General features: G+C 35.2%; 1 protein-coding gene across 11 annotated transcripts in view; it reads right to left on the bottom strand.

Moving 5' to 3' along the window:
* The window catches only part of DMD (dystrophin), a 1,162,157-nt gene that overhangs the window by 778,790 nt on the left and 370,791 nt on the right, over window positions 1–12,576 (bottom strand). For all 11 annotated transcript variants that reach the window (XM_055701082.1, XM_055701084.1, XM_055701085.1 and 8 more), the window contains 2 exons: window positions 9,821–9,971; window positions 4,001–4,120 (listed from right to left, as the gene is read on the bottom strand). In XM_055701082.1, the coding sequence (XP_055557057.1) occupies window positions 4,001–4,120; window positions 9,821–9,971 (271 nt within the window). The remainder of the gene's footprint in view (window positions 1–4,000; window positions 4,121–9,820; window positions 9,972–12,576) is intronic.

Here is a 12,576-nt window from a genome sequence, read left to right as displayed (position 1 = left end):
ATCCTTTAGACATAAACCGCTGACCAAGTCTAAGACTAAGATTGGATCTAGCACACCTAAGTTCTATTAAGTGTTTAGAAAGCAAGGGGTTCCACTCTGAGTCTTGTGACTTGATGGGAGGGTCTCTCTTACCCTTTTACATTTTTAATCTCTGTGTAAATCATTCCATCTTAATTTTAATTTGATTCTTCTTTGTGTAATTTATCTATGTAGTAAGTGAGTGAACCTTGACATTGAACTTTGTGAAGTTGCACTACTACAAATTCTTATCAAAATTATTTTGTTAATATCCTTGATGGCAATTCTTTAACCAACTTAACCTAAACCATGACATCAACATCTCAGAAAACTCAGACATAACTGAATTGCATCTGCCTGGAAAATGCAGCCTTGACTATTACATAGCAATAACTGTTCACTTTCTTCCAAATCTGATCCTGACCAGTATCTCACTCAGGCAGTATTATTAAGCTCTTTCATCTGACAGTGAATGCCCTTGTTTTGTTCTACTTTTAAAAGTTAGACTGTCAGGTACATAATCAGGCTTTGAACTTTGCTCCATCGTGCTTTTTGTCAAATGCTCTAATGGTTGTGCCTGCCAACACATTGTATCTCCCATGCTTATATTCAGTTTGCAAGTGACATTGAAAAAAAAAAAAAATATCCAAACAATCTTTCTGTGCACTCAAAAAAAATGTAGCATTTTGTTACAATAGTAGGGGGACTATATTAACTCAGTCTTCCTGGGCATAAACTTATGAAAGCTTGCACACCTCCCTAACACCCTAACCCCACAGTTTTATATCTGCATTTTGTTTGTATTAACATCTCTAATACTGCTCCATATTTTTGACTTCCAGAGACATGATATTATTGAATCTTTCTTTCAGATTCTTCTCTAAGACAGTGCAATGCAAGGAGGGAACTGAAGAGCAGCTGGAGTGTTCCGTACCACTCTGCACTCTGCTCAGACCATGCCTGTGCTGCAGGGTACGCTGGCTCAGGAATTGCCTTACGAGCGTCTTTATAGGAATATACTCTCTCCATGACTTTAATAATTGTTCATGCTTTATCCCAATAACAGGTGCCTTCTCCACTAGTGCAGTTATAAATGGTGTATTTCCGTTTTGTTCCATTTACACTTGTGATTCCTTGTGGTTTTTTTAATAGGGTAAATACATTGCAGTAACACCTGAGTTCTATTTCAGGTTGGATTCTAGTAAGGGTCAGCCACAGAAGATGCACAGGATACAAACGGCACCTTTGCAATGAGTGTAATACTAGAGGGATACAGGTGTATTGCCTGATGTGCTCTTAATTGCTCAGATATCTTTATGAAGATGTGAAATTAGATTACACGTCCAACAATCCACCAATCTTTCATTTGTTTTTCATACTAATAAAAAAAATCATGAAAGGCAGTAAAAATCAAGTAACTAATAATTTTATATTTTGTTAAAGAAAATGTATTTTGAATTAAGAAATTTAAAGTGCTGAAGCTGTTAAATGGCACAACCAGGCCTTGGCCCTTGTACAGCCCTAATCCAAGCCTATTTTAAAACCCAGTCAAGTTAATCAGTAGGAAAATAGAAAAACAATAGATGATCAATTTGTATACACAGGTGCTCTCAGAAATGCAGGTGGTTTTAGAAAAAATAATATATGTGAATCAGAATTGCTTGTTCAAAGACTAAGTGTGCTTGAAGGATTGTGTGAGTTAAAGCAGGCAGAAATAAGGTCATGATCTGAGGAGGATCTTGGAACTGAGGTAGAGACTGGCACCAAACAGATGAATCAACTGGGACAGAGTCAGGTGATGGATTCACAAAACTGACAAGACCAAAGGAAACTTCTAAAAAACTTTGAACATTGACTAATGATTTGATAACTGTATATAAGCTGTGCTACATCCCTTTGTTCTCTGCCACTCACTGAGGTGGTGGCCCAACTTTGAGTTGTAATTAAAGCAAACCTAGTGGTACCCACATCTGTGTAAATTTTTTCTTTAACACTTTTTTTGTAATTCTTTACCATAGGCCTTTTTGAAAGAACCTACTGTTTGCCAACATGGAATAATATTCTGGTTGAAACTTTTCCCAGTCATTTTTGTATTTAATTTAATTTTTCTTCCATTGAAGATATTTTCCTGCTTTAGTTTATTTTCTGGAACTGTGTGTTGCAAGGGATGTGCTTTATTCCAACAAACAGAATACAAGAGCTGGCAAGAAATTCTGGAAGGTTAAGACTGTTTTGAGCAGGTACACCACAGTTCTGACACGATTAATTTAAAAGCAAGTATTTATTGAAAGATCAGCAGAGGCTGCATTGTTACCTCGGCTGGGTTGTGCTTCCTGAGTGATTAAGAAGTTGCAGTAAAGAAAACTGAGACTTCATTTTGAAGTGGCAGTGCTCAGCGTCTTAGCCAAACATCTACCTACTCTAAATTCCAAACTAATTATTGTTTTACTGGTACTGGTACCCAAATTAGTTGGATTCAAGATAGCACCCGGATATCTGTCTGTGCTACAGCTATACCTTCCAGCTGAATGTATTGATAGTTTCCCTAGAGACACCTTAGGCTTCAATACTTCAAAAACCAGAATCCTTTTTATTTTCTTGGGTAATGAAGCAAAATGAAATAAAAGTACTTTCTCCTTTAAGAAAGAGAAAAATAGAAAAATAGAAGTAAACTTGGTTGTAGTACTGCCATACTTCTTGAGCAGTGACCCTGGAGATCTCACCACCAACACAGGAGTATCCTTTTTTAATGTATCTCAACACCTTACAACAATTCACTCAAAAATTACCCATTTAAGTTAACTCAGAAGTAACAGTAAGAGAATTACTATAGAAATAGTACAGTAAGAATAACTTTTTCAAGATGTGAGCGAAATACTAAACTTTCTTATAATAAAAGCTAGCATTTGACAGGTATTTAGAACATCTTGGCTGCTAGCTTCACCTCAAATGTATCTCCAACGTGTCATTCTTTTAAGGATACTCAAGTAATTGCATTTAGAAAACAGAATATATGGAAGTGTTTTTTTTTCTGTTGATTGTTTAGGCTTTGTGTCAAAATGCAATTTAGAACAGGTTTGGACTTCAAGGATGTTGCTGCTAACTTGTCCCAATTCTAGTACTCTGGAAAGCCTTGTCATAAGAATCTAAATGATAAACCATTGTAAAAATACATGTATACTGAAGAGGACATACACTGAAACAGAGAAATGAAACTGAGGACAGACTGAATCGACCCCCTTCATTTCCTAGGAAACATGTCCACAAGAAACTAATGGGAAAGAAATTATGACTTTCACAAAAAAAAAAGTGTTTCAGAAAAAAAACCAGCATGTTATTCATATTTCTTGATAATCACTATTTGTCTACAAAAATATGATCTTGCACACATTCACTATTTGATGTTGTTTATTTTTTAAAAAGTTCTATTTCAATTTTGTGGGATCAGCACTGCCGTTAAAAGACACATGTATTGGGCATTATTTAAAATGAATGTGCCTTTAAGCACTTGCCAGTGGATAATGACACTTTATATTACTGTAACACCGAAATACATCACATTTATCAAAAGTTTCCCATCAGAAAAAAGTTCCCATTCTCAGTACCTCACACTGCTGAATTGTGTAGCTTCTCACATGAAAAATCATTCTCCTTAACTACAGCAGAGAATCATGTTACTTCTGTCAAGGGTAAAAATACAGTTAAGAAATAACAGGCAAACACTTGCCCTTCGATAGATAAAACAAGTTGATACTGAAGGAATCGCAAACCAAAAAAGAAAGTTGCTCCCGGGTATGTGTTTTTTCTCCAAAATACATGAGTTTATCCACCTATGCAAAAGTCATGCCCTATAGAAATATTTATTATCCTCCAAAATATCTCCTGAGATACGCTCAATTCTACTAGTAGTACTTCTTCAACCTTATTAACACTTGATGACAGAAATAGCTTCTTCTCTGAGAAACAGAAGTTTAGTCATTACCTGAAGCTGCTCTTCCAGTGCAGCAGTAGCTCTGTCTCCACTGTTTTCATCCACCACCACTACCATATGGGTTAGAGAATTCACTTTGACTTGTTCTTGTTCCAAATCTTCTTGAAATGCCTATAATTAAAGCATATGCGTTAGAAAATGTGTTCCAAATAAAGAAAATGCTGTGTGTTTGGAGTCCCACTGCCTGATTAACTTCCATAACCAACGAACTATGAAAACTTTATAATGCTGTCAGTACTAAGTAATTTAAACTTCTTTTGTTACCTTAGCATATTGGAGCAGATTTCCATTCCTTTCACAAAAATAGCTTGCTTTTACTCAAAGTCTTAACTCTTGATATAATATTTCAGACTGAAAATGTGGGTAGTGAAATTATTTGTGATGTAGCTGACTTACAGATCTCAGTACAGTGTGTGTACATACCAATAGCCCGCTGGTTTTAAATAGCCACTGGATTAGATTTTGTACTTCATACTAACACATTAAAATAATTTTGACAAAGTGATAGAATATTTTTAATGACATAGCTTTTCATTAAACAACTGTTACTATCTTCAGCTTGGCACTCCTACAACATTAGTAACATTGGATGAAACTGCTCAGGAGATGACTCAAGATTAGAAAACACATACAGCACCCTCGTTTCACTTATTGCAGAAACCAAGAAAAATAGTGAGAGGCACTCTCCAATTTCTGAATGTTTGAGGAAAAAAACTTTCTTGCCCTTTTAATTTCTGTACCCACTTTCAGCTGTAAGCTGCGATAAAACTGAGGACAATCTTTTGCTGAGAAATAGTCAACAGCTGCAAGTGAAGAAACTTCTCTCAAATCTGCACAAATTGATATTTGAGTAATTCCTAAACTTGGCAAATTTCTACAAGTCTTCACATCTCTCTGACTGTCCCACAGTTTCCCAGGGTTCATGTAATAGATCCAATCATTTCCTCCTTTCTCACAGTGCACAGCAAAGTCCAATGGGAATTATAGAGTCTTCAGGTGATGATTTACAGCAGATTCACTGTACACTTCAGTTACATTAAAAAAAAAACAAAACAGACTGAGGTACTGTAAGGTACAGTAATACTTTAGTAACACCCCCTTCATGGGTTTTATTGTCTCTTACATTTTTTCTTTTTTTCTTCTCACTTGCCGTGAAAGTTGAAATCTCTACTTTGCTATGGTTTTTTAACTAAACCAAAACCAGCCCAGCTCCTGTCAGGCACTAGGGAATTGAGCAGCCAGGGCTATCTGCTATTTCCTTTGCTGACACACAACAAGAAGACAACAAAGATGGAAAGAGGTGGAGCTAAAGATGTGCTGGCACTGAAACTTCAAGGCACAGAGAAGGCAATACTGAATTTCTTTTCATATTTTTTGTTACCTATCTCCAGCTTTTTATTGGTATATTAACAAAATATACATTTTTAACTCTCAATAGTTAAACTGTTTTACATTACTGGGTTATGTGTTGTCTTCCTTAAAACTTGAAATAACTGCTCATCCCAATCCCTTGGAAAAAAACATGGTATTCAGGACCACTTCCTGCCTGACACTTTTCAGGTGTCTACCAACAGAAGGATGTGAGAAACCGAAGTTCTCAATTCTGCAGAGTGTGTTCTAATGCGTAGTACTTTTTGGTTGTTTGGTTTTGGTTTTGGTTTTGGGTTTTTTTTTTTAATATATAGCTTGACTTCTAAGAGCATCAAGTCCGACCATTAACCCAGGACTGCCAAGTATAGTATGACAGTCACAGTCTGAAAAATAATGGCTTACAACATATGCCTTGTCACAATGGAAACCTTGACTGTATTACAAACTATGTTGAATTCCACCATATCAATTTTTATGCTCTTTTTTCAAGTAGAGTAAATCACTCAGGTATGAAGAACAAGACCTTGCTGAAGATTAGGTCATGCATTTTAAACCTCTGTTAAAGCCTATTTCTTTTATTTGAAAAATAAAAATTAAAACATAATGTGGCTATAGGCAAGAACAAATAAATTTACAGACTACTTTGTTTTTAAGGCATGAATTCCTTACCCTAACACATTTCAGTTTTAATTCCTCCATAGCCATAGCCTTAGAGCCAATATATTTACAGGAATCCTCTTTTTTCTGACTTTCATGCCTGTGATTAACATTTGCTTCAGAGAACTAGACTATAAAGCAATTCTCAAGGACTGTGAAGTACACCAAATTGTTAGAGCAATCCCTGGAATTCAGATTTCTCAACATTTTATGCCCCAACACTTGATCAAGGAAGAAGGATCAGACTGTATAATACAGCTTGCTTCCCCCGTGTTCAATCCCCTCTTTCAGCCATAGTACAAGAAACACCTTGCGCTGTAAGTCTACAGCCAGGGAGAAAGTGACTTTCATTTGCTTATTAGTGGGTATCTGAGTGATGGCACCCCAGAACAAAACCAGAGTTAGCAATGCTCTCCAACTACAGGAGTGGAGGGCACTTTGGATGTGGGAGTCTTGGACACAGTGTGAAAGACTTGAGAAGTTAAGGAACTAATGAAACCAGAAACAAGTAATTTTCTAATCCCCAGACAGATTCAATTTGCCCTGAGCTAAAGGTCTGTTCCTCATAATCCATGTGTCTATTTTTATCATGAAATTCATTGGAGAAAATTGTTTGTTTACGATTTACAATTACAAATTTTATAATTTAAAATTACAAAAATGTACAGGACATTTTTGAAAAAGGGATTTATCGACGGAAGTCTCAAGACTAGACCATGCTCTGTTCAAATCATTTAAACTGAAGTTTCTAACAAGTTTTCCTGAGCTTGTAGAGGTAGCATATTTTCAGGGACTTAAAATGTAACATGGATATGGATGATGATGCATAGAGACAGCAACAAGAGAAGCTCATACAACTCCACAGTTAATTCTTTTAATTCCCATCTATCAAATAACAACTTACGCAACTATGACATAATGTACTTCAAAGTGAATAAAAGTACCTACCTAATGCATGCAAATACCCAAAGACAAATTCACCCCTGACGTTTGAACAGTTAGGAAGTGTCTCATTTTACCTTTGCAATTACTTTGAAGTACTGAAAAATCCTAACATTAATGTTTTCTATAATTTCTGACAATTTCATAAAAAACAAAAAGTAAAATACAAATAACTAAGCAGCTTAGACTCTTTTAGAAACCTAACTAAACTATAAAATCTAACTATAATTTGTATAATATAATGTGGAATAATAAAATCAATTCAATTCAAAGTACATTCTCGTTTAATTATAAAATTTCTAATATAGTGTTCTGCTTAGACAGCTTAACATTCCTTAGATTTTTATTGAAAAGTATCTCTCTCTCTTTCTTTATAAATTTATAAAGCTTGGGTATAAAACCAGGACAAAAGGTATACTAGCAACAGCAGACAAAATACATAAAATACTGCTGCAAAGACCAAAAGCTCTTTACGGAAATATTTGACTATTACTCCAAAATATATTGACTATGCCAGATCTCTTACTAGTAGTGTATATCTTGCTAATGACCTGGCTAATAAGGTCTTCTAGAGTTCACCTCTCTTCCAGTCCACTTAGAAAACCATATGTACTATCGAGACATTAGCCCTGTATGCTACTGAACAAAGTAGCATGCTGGAAAGAATGTTGTGTGCTTTCTCTGGCCTCAATAATGGGTGCCATTCCCAGTACACAAGTACACATTACTGATTTTCTTTTTTTTTTTTTTTAATAGGACCCGGCAGAGAAACTGAAGTGTCAGTCACAAGAACCAACATTTTGAGACATCATGGAGAAAAAAGTAGAATAGAAGAAATCAGTTGTATGGAAGTTATAAATCAATGGGGATTAATAACATGAAATACATAGTGTGAAAAGTGGTTCCTAATGAACAGATAAAGAGGGAAAGTCAAAATTATAAAGGTAAAGCGGACAGGGAGACAGGATGACAACAACCCAAACCTATACTGTTGCTTACGTCTGTTTAATTTGAAATTATCTTTGACTTCTATATCTTCTAAGTTCTGGTTCCTCCCATTATACAACATTGTTTCTGAAATGTCCAGAGTCAAGTGAGACTAAGAAAAAATACGGGCTATGTTAGCTTTTGCTTCTTTGTTTGCCTGTTTAATAATGAAGCTATAACTGTGATATTAAAATTCTATTGTTTTAACCCTTGCTATGGAAGGTAGCTTTACTGCATACAAGATACAATAAAATTACCTAAAATTTTCACACAATCCTTGAAAGAATGGAAGACATCTTGTTCTTTGACTTACAAATAAGACAAACTGTAGATGAATAGAATTTTAAAATTTAAGACCTAAACAATTTCTTTCCACCTTATTAGCTATATCGTCATTTGTACAGAAAATAGATTTGAAAAATAATACACATAATTCTGACTCACTCATCTCACCAAGGATGAAGAACTAGTATGTGGGAGAGAGATTTCTGCATGTCTACACTCAGAATATTCAAGCACAAGCTAATGAGCCATTTCCCTCAATATTAGAAAGAAACAAATTAAAGAAATAGCATAAACAAAAGGATTACATTTTGCTTTAGTATTCAAATACAAAATGCACAGATATAGGAACAAAGTTATTAAAGTCTTAGTACTCATGTATTTAAAATCTTTCAGGATTCTTTCTCTAATTAACATTTCATAATTACCTGCCATCTTTTTATAAAAATAAAATTCAATATCAGGATACTTGCTTAGCTACCAAATCCACACACTGAAGTGCATTGTATTCTCACAGGGCAAGCACAGACAGTGCCAACAGCAGCAGTAGGCATAGAATTTGTATTCTTCTTCAGCAGTGCTCCTTAACCAGACTGCAGAAACTTTGTCTTTAACACAGAAGTGGATCACGTGGTCTTCTGCAGCTTTTGACCTCTTTTTTAAACAACTGTGAAAGCGCTTTCAGTTTGAATTGTTTTTCAGGATTATTTGCCCTCTAGAACCTGGACTAGCACTGATACAGGCTGTCAAGCAACAAATTTTAAAATCTCTCAAAACACAAAGGAACTAAATTGCTTTGAACCACTGATGCAGAAACTTTACAGGTTATCACAGTAAATCTCCATGACTTCCCAAGTCATCTCTGTTTCCTATACTTTTCTGTGTCTTCCTATCATCATCACCATGCGTCATGGAGACATGCAAAAAAAATTCCTAACATTTAAATGAATATGAAGCTAGACAATTTAATCCAGTAAATTAAATAAAGCTATTACACAAATGATACAGTCTCTTTTTAATTCTTAATTATTCCAATTAAAGAACTACTCTCATGGAATGTGGAAAAAAAAATTGGCCAAATTCTCTCTTACACTCCATTTATTAATTTGTTATTTTTCATTAATTAAATACATTACTACAAAGTATTTTCTAGAGTTAGTAATAGAGTCTGTTATGGTGCCGTACAGTTACATATTCAGAGTACCAGGAGTCATAACCAGGATTATATAGTCCAATTATGACTACAGCATCACTGCTACTACAGCATGCAAGGAAAAAAAAAAGGAAACACAAGTATTAAAAAATCTGACATATTCTTATTGTACTGATTAATTAAAGGATGTTACAGTTGCCTAGCATATTTTAGTATATAGTTTATATGTACAAAGGTAAGTGTTTTTTTTTAATATCAGGATAAGTTGTGATAAAATAACTCTACAAAAGCTTGTTACCTGTACAAAACAATGAATATTAAATATAGATTCCATACTAGTCCTGCCATTAGAACATAGCAAAGTTGAGCTTTTAAAATGTCAAAAAATCAATTTAGCTTTTATGCATTTGGAAGCATACCTTATGTTCTTCTACTTGACGCTTTAGGTCCTCTAGATCTGGACCTAAGGGCTCCAAATCGATTTTCTTTGTCCTTTCCTCTGTTTTTGTCAGCCAGTCAGCTAGTTGGGCTAGTTGCTGATTCTGCAGATCCATTAGGATTTTATGTAAACTGTAGAATAAAGAAATAATAATTTCAATTTGTACAAGACAGGTGACAACAGGCAGAAATATCTGCATTGTATACTCTTAACTGATGTCCATGAGGCTACACCTCAAGCTAGAATATAAAGAATATAAAAAAGATGTACTTTCAAATGGTTAACTTAAGATTTGTTGAGTTACAGTTTTGAATTAAGCAAACTGTTTTGAAACTTTTTTTTTTTTTTAACCTCAGTAATGTGTATAATATACAATCTGTTAAACTTTTGGCCTTCAGTTGCATTTCTATTAGACGTGCTTGGAAGTTCAAAATCTCTACTATCTGGTTTCTTAAAGCTTGTACTGTCCGCTACATTAAAAAAACACTCAGACAGCTGTACTTACCAGGCTCCCTCAAATGTACAATATTAAACAGAAGAGAAGAGATTATTAAGTTTTCAGATATTCAGTGGAGAATGCTCTGGAGAATTAAATGGGAAATACTGCAGTTTTGACTAAATAAATTATTTTGATAATTAAGTTTTCCTCTCCAATGGTGCATTTATCACTCTGAGATGCTTTACTATGGAGAATCCTATTTGGGCAAGGTCAGGTGGAAGCAATGAAAAAAAAGGCTGTTTTCCTTCAGCATGTTAATGTATTCCTTGCTAGAAGAACAAGGTACTTTCAATACCTAGTAAATACAGGGGAAATCCAATTTGGGCTGGTTTTACAGAGAGGCAGTATGCCAAACTTCCTCTGATATTCTGACCTCCCAAATCACTTTCCATAGAACCATTTCACTTTTATAGTATCCTTTATCAGTGGATTTTTCTCCTCTTTTTGTTGACTGCTTACTTTTGTTTCCCGTATGCTGTAAAGTGTGCTACCTTTTGTTTACATTTCCTATTCCATTACAAGAGAGAAGAGACAGCCTTGCTGTACTCGTCTTCACAAAAACCATCTGGATAAACATGTCACTGTTGCCCTAAAGACTAGATTACAACAATGTGTTCAGAAGATTATGTTTTAATCTGAAGTAGAAAATAGATCCCGAGAATTTAAATTGTGTATAATAACTCAGAAATACATTACATTGTGATACAAAACCTGTCCATAATCCTCCAGTTGGGGCTTCAAACACAGGGGTTTGACCCAATAGGTCAAAATTAGCCATATTTAAATACATCACTCCTGAGAAATGTTCTCTTGCCCTAACCCAGGTTTCACTGAATTTATCACATAGTTTTTTTAATAAGAAATTAAATAGCACCATTCTCTGGGAAGCCCTTATCACTGTATACCTTCTACTGATTTCATGTTACCCAAATATGATGTGCTTCAGAAGATACTAGACAATTCAGTTCCCCAAGCAATGTTCTATAGCTGCATCTGAGAGATAAGTTTAACAATTGGTGTTGGAGGACATTTTAGTCAACAGAGTACCACTCAGGAGGTGAGTCTGCTATTTTCATGGGTTGATTTAAATGACAATAAATACGGCAAATAAAAACCGCCTACAGTGAATTATTGTAGTCTTCTCTCCAAAAATATAATAAAGCTGGAGAAATTTTGGTTGAAACATCTGAAACCAATCAATGACTTTACAGACTATCAAAGAAAGATAGAATAAAGAAAAAAAATCTCAATACTCAGTAGCAAGCTGAAAAGAAAACAAATGTTTGTAATTACTATGAACACACTGCAGAAAAAAAGAGAGCCATGTTATGCAATTGTTGAAAATCATGGTTTTCCCTCTAATATTGTGGGCCATTCTGGTCCACTCAACTCCAAAAATATAAGGTTGAACTGGAAAAAGCTCAAGAAGAGCAAAATAACCAGAAATATATTTTATGGAGAGAATAAGGAAAGATATATACACTGTTGACCCTAACTTCTAATGAGCCAACTAGAGGGAATCACTTCAGTTACTAGTGACAAAGAAAAGCAAGCCATTCCTCAACAAGCAGGTAAGAGGTCTGTGGAATTCACTGCCAAAGGATGCCATGGATGATAACAGGCTCAAGGGGGTATTGAATAAATAGATGGAAACAAACAAACAAACAAACAAACAAATAAATAGCAAGCAGGTTACAAATACACAAAAATGTTTCCATCTTAGGAAGCTACCTGAGCTGAAAAAAGCTTGAGGTCAGGAGAGTCCTACAGAGAACTTCATAAGACATGAAGCATTGGATCAGACCAATGATCCATACTGCCCAATATTTGGTGTGCAGAGCAATGGACCCATGCAGTCCAGTATTTGATCTCCACCAGTCGCAAAAGCAGATGAGAAGATGCTGGTTCAGGAGATCATGTATCTCCCCTAAAGCTTATCCTTACTTCTTCTGTTACTGTCAGGATGCTGGGCTAGACCATTGGTCTGACTACTAGAGATATTCAACTTTTATTAAAACCACTTTTGCAAAAGGAGGCACTCGCCAGCTGTAGTGAAGGACCATTTAAATTTCCACTGGATGTGAGCTAGTATGACAGTTGGTAAACTTGGCCATTGGTCCCCTTTACAGAAAGGCCAGCAGGTGTACAAAATTCCTTATGACAAAGACCCAGACACATGGGTTGGAAACAGAGTTACTGTATCAGATGGGGATTAAAAGTATCCTACATAAGAAGAG

Source organism: Falco cherrug, chromosome 2 (genome assembly GCF_023634085.1).
Source record: "Falco cherrug isolate bFalChe1 chromosome 2, bFalChe1.pri, whole genome shotgun sequence".
Classification (NCBI taxonomy): domain Eukaryota; kingdom Metazoa; phylum Chordata; class Aves; order Falconiformes; family Falconidae; genus Falco; species Falco cherrug.
Note: the sequence above shows the minus strand (reverse complement) of the source record. Positions and strands in the feature narration are given on the sequence as shown.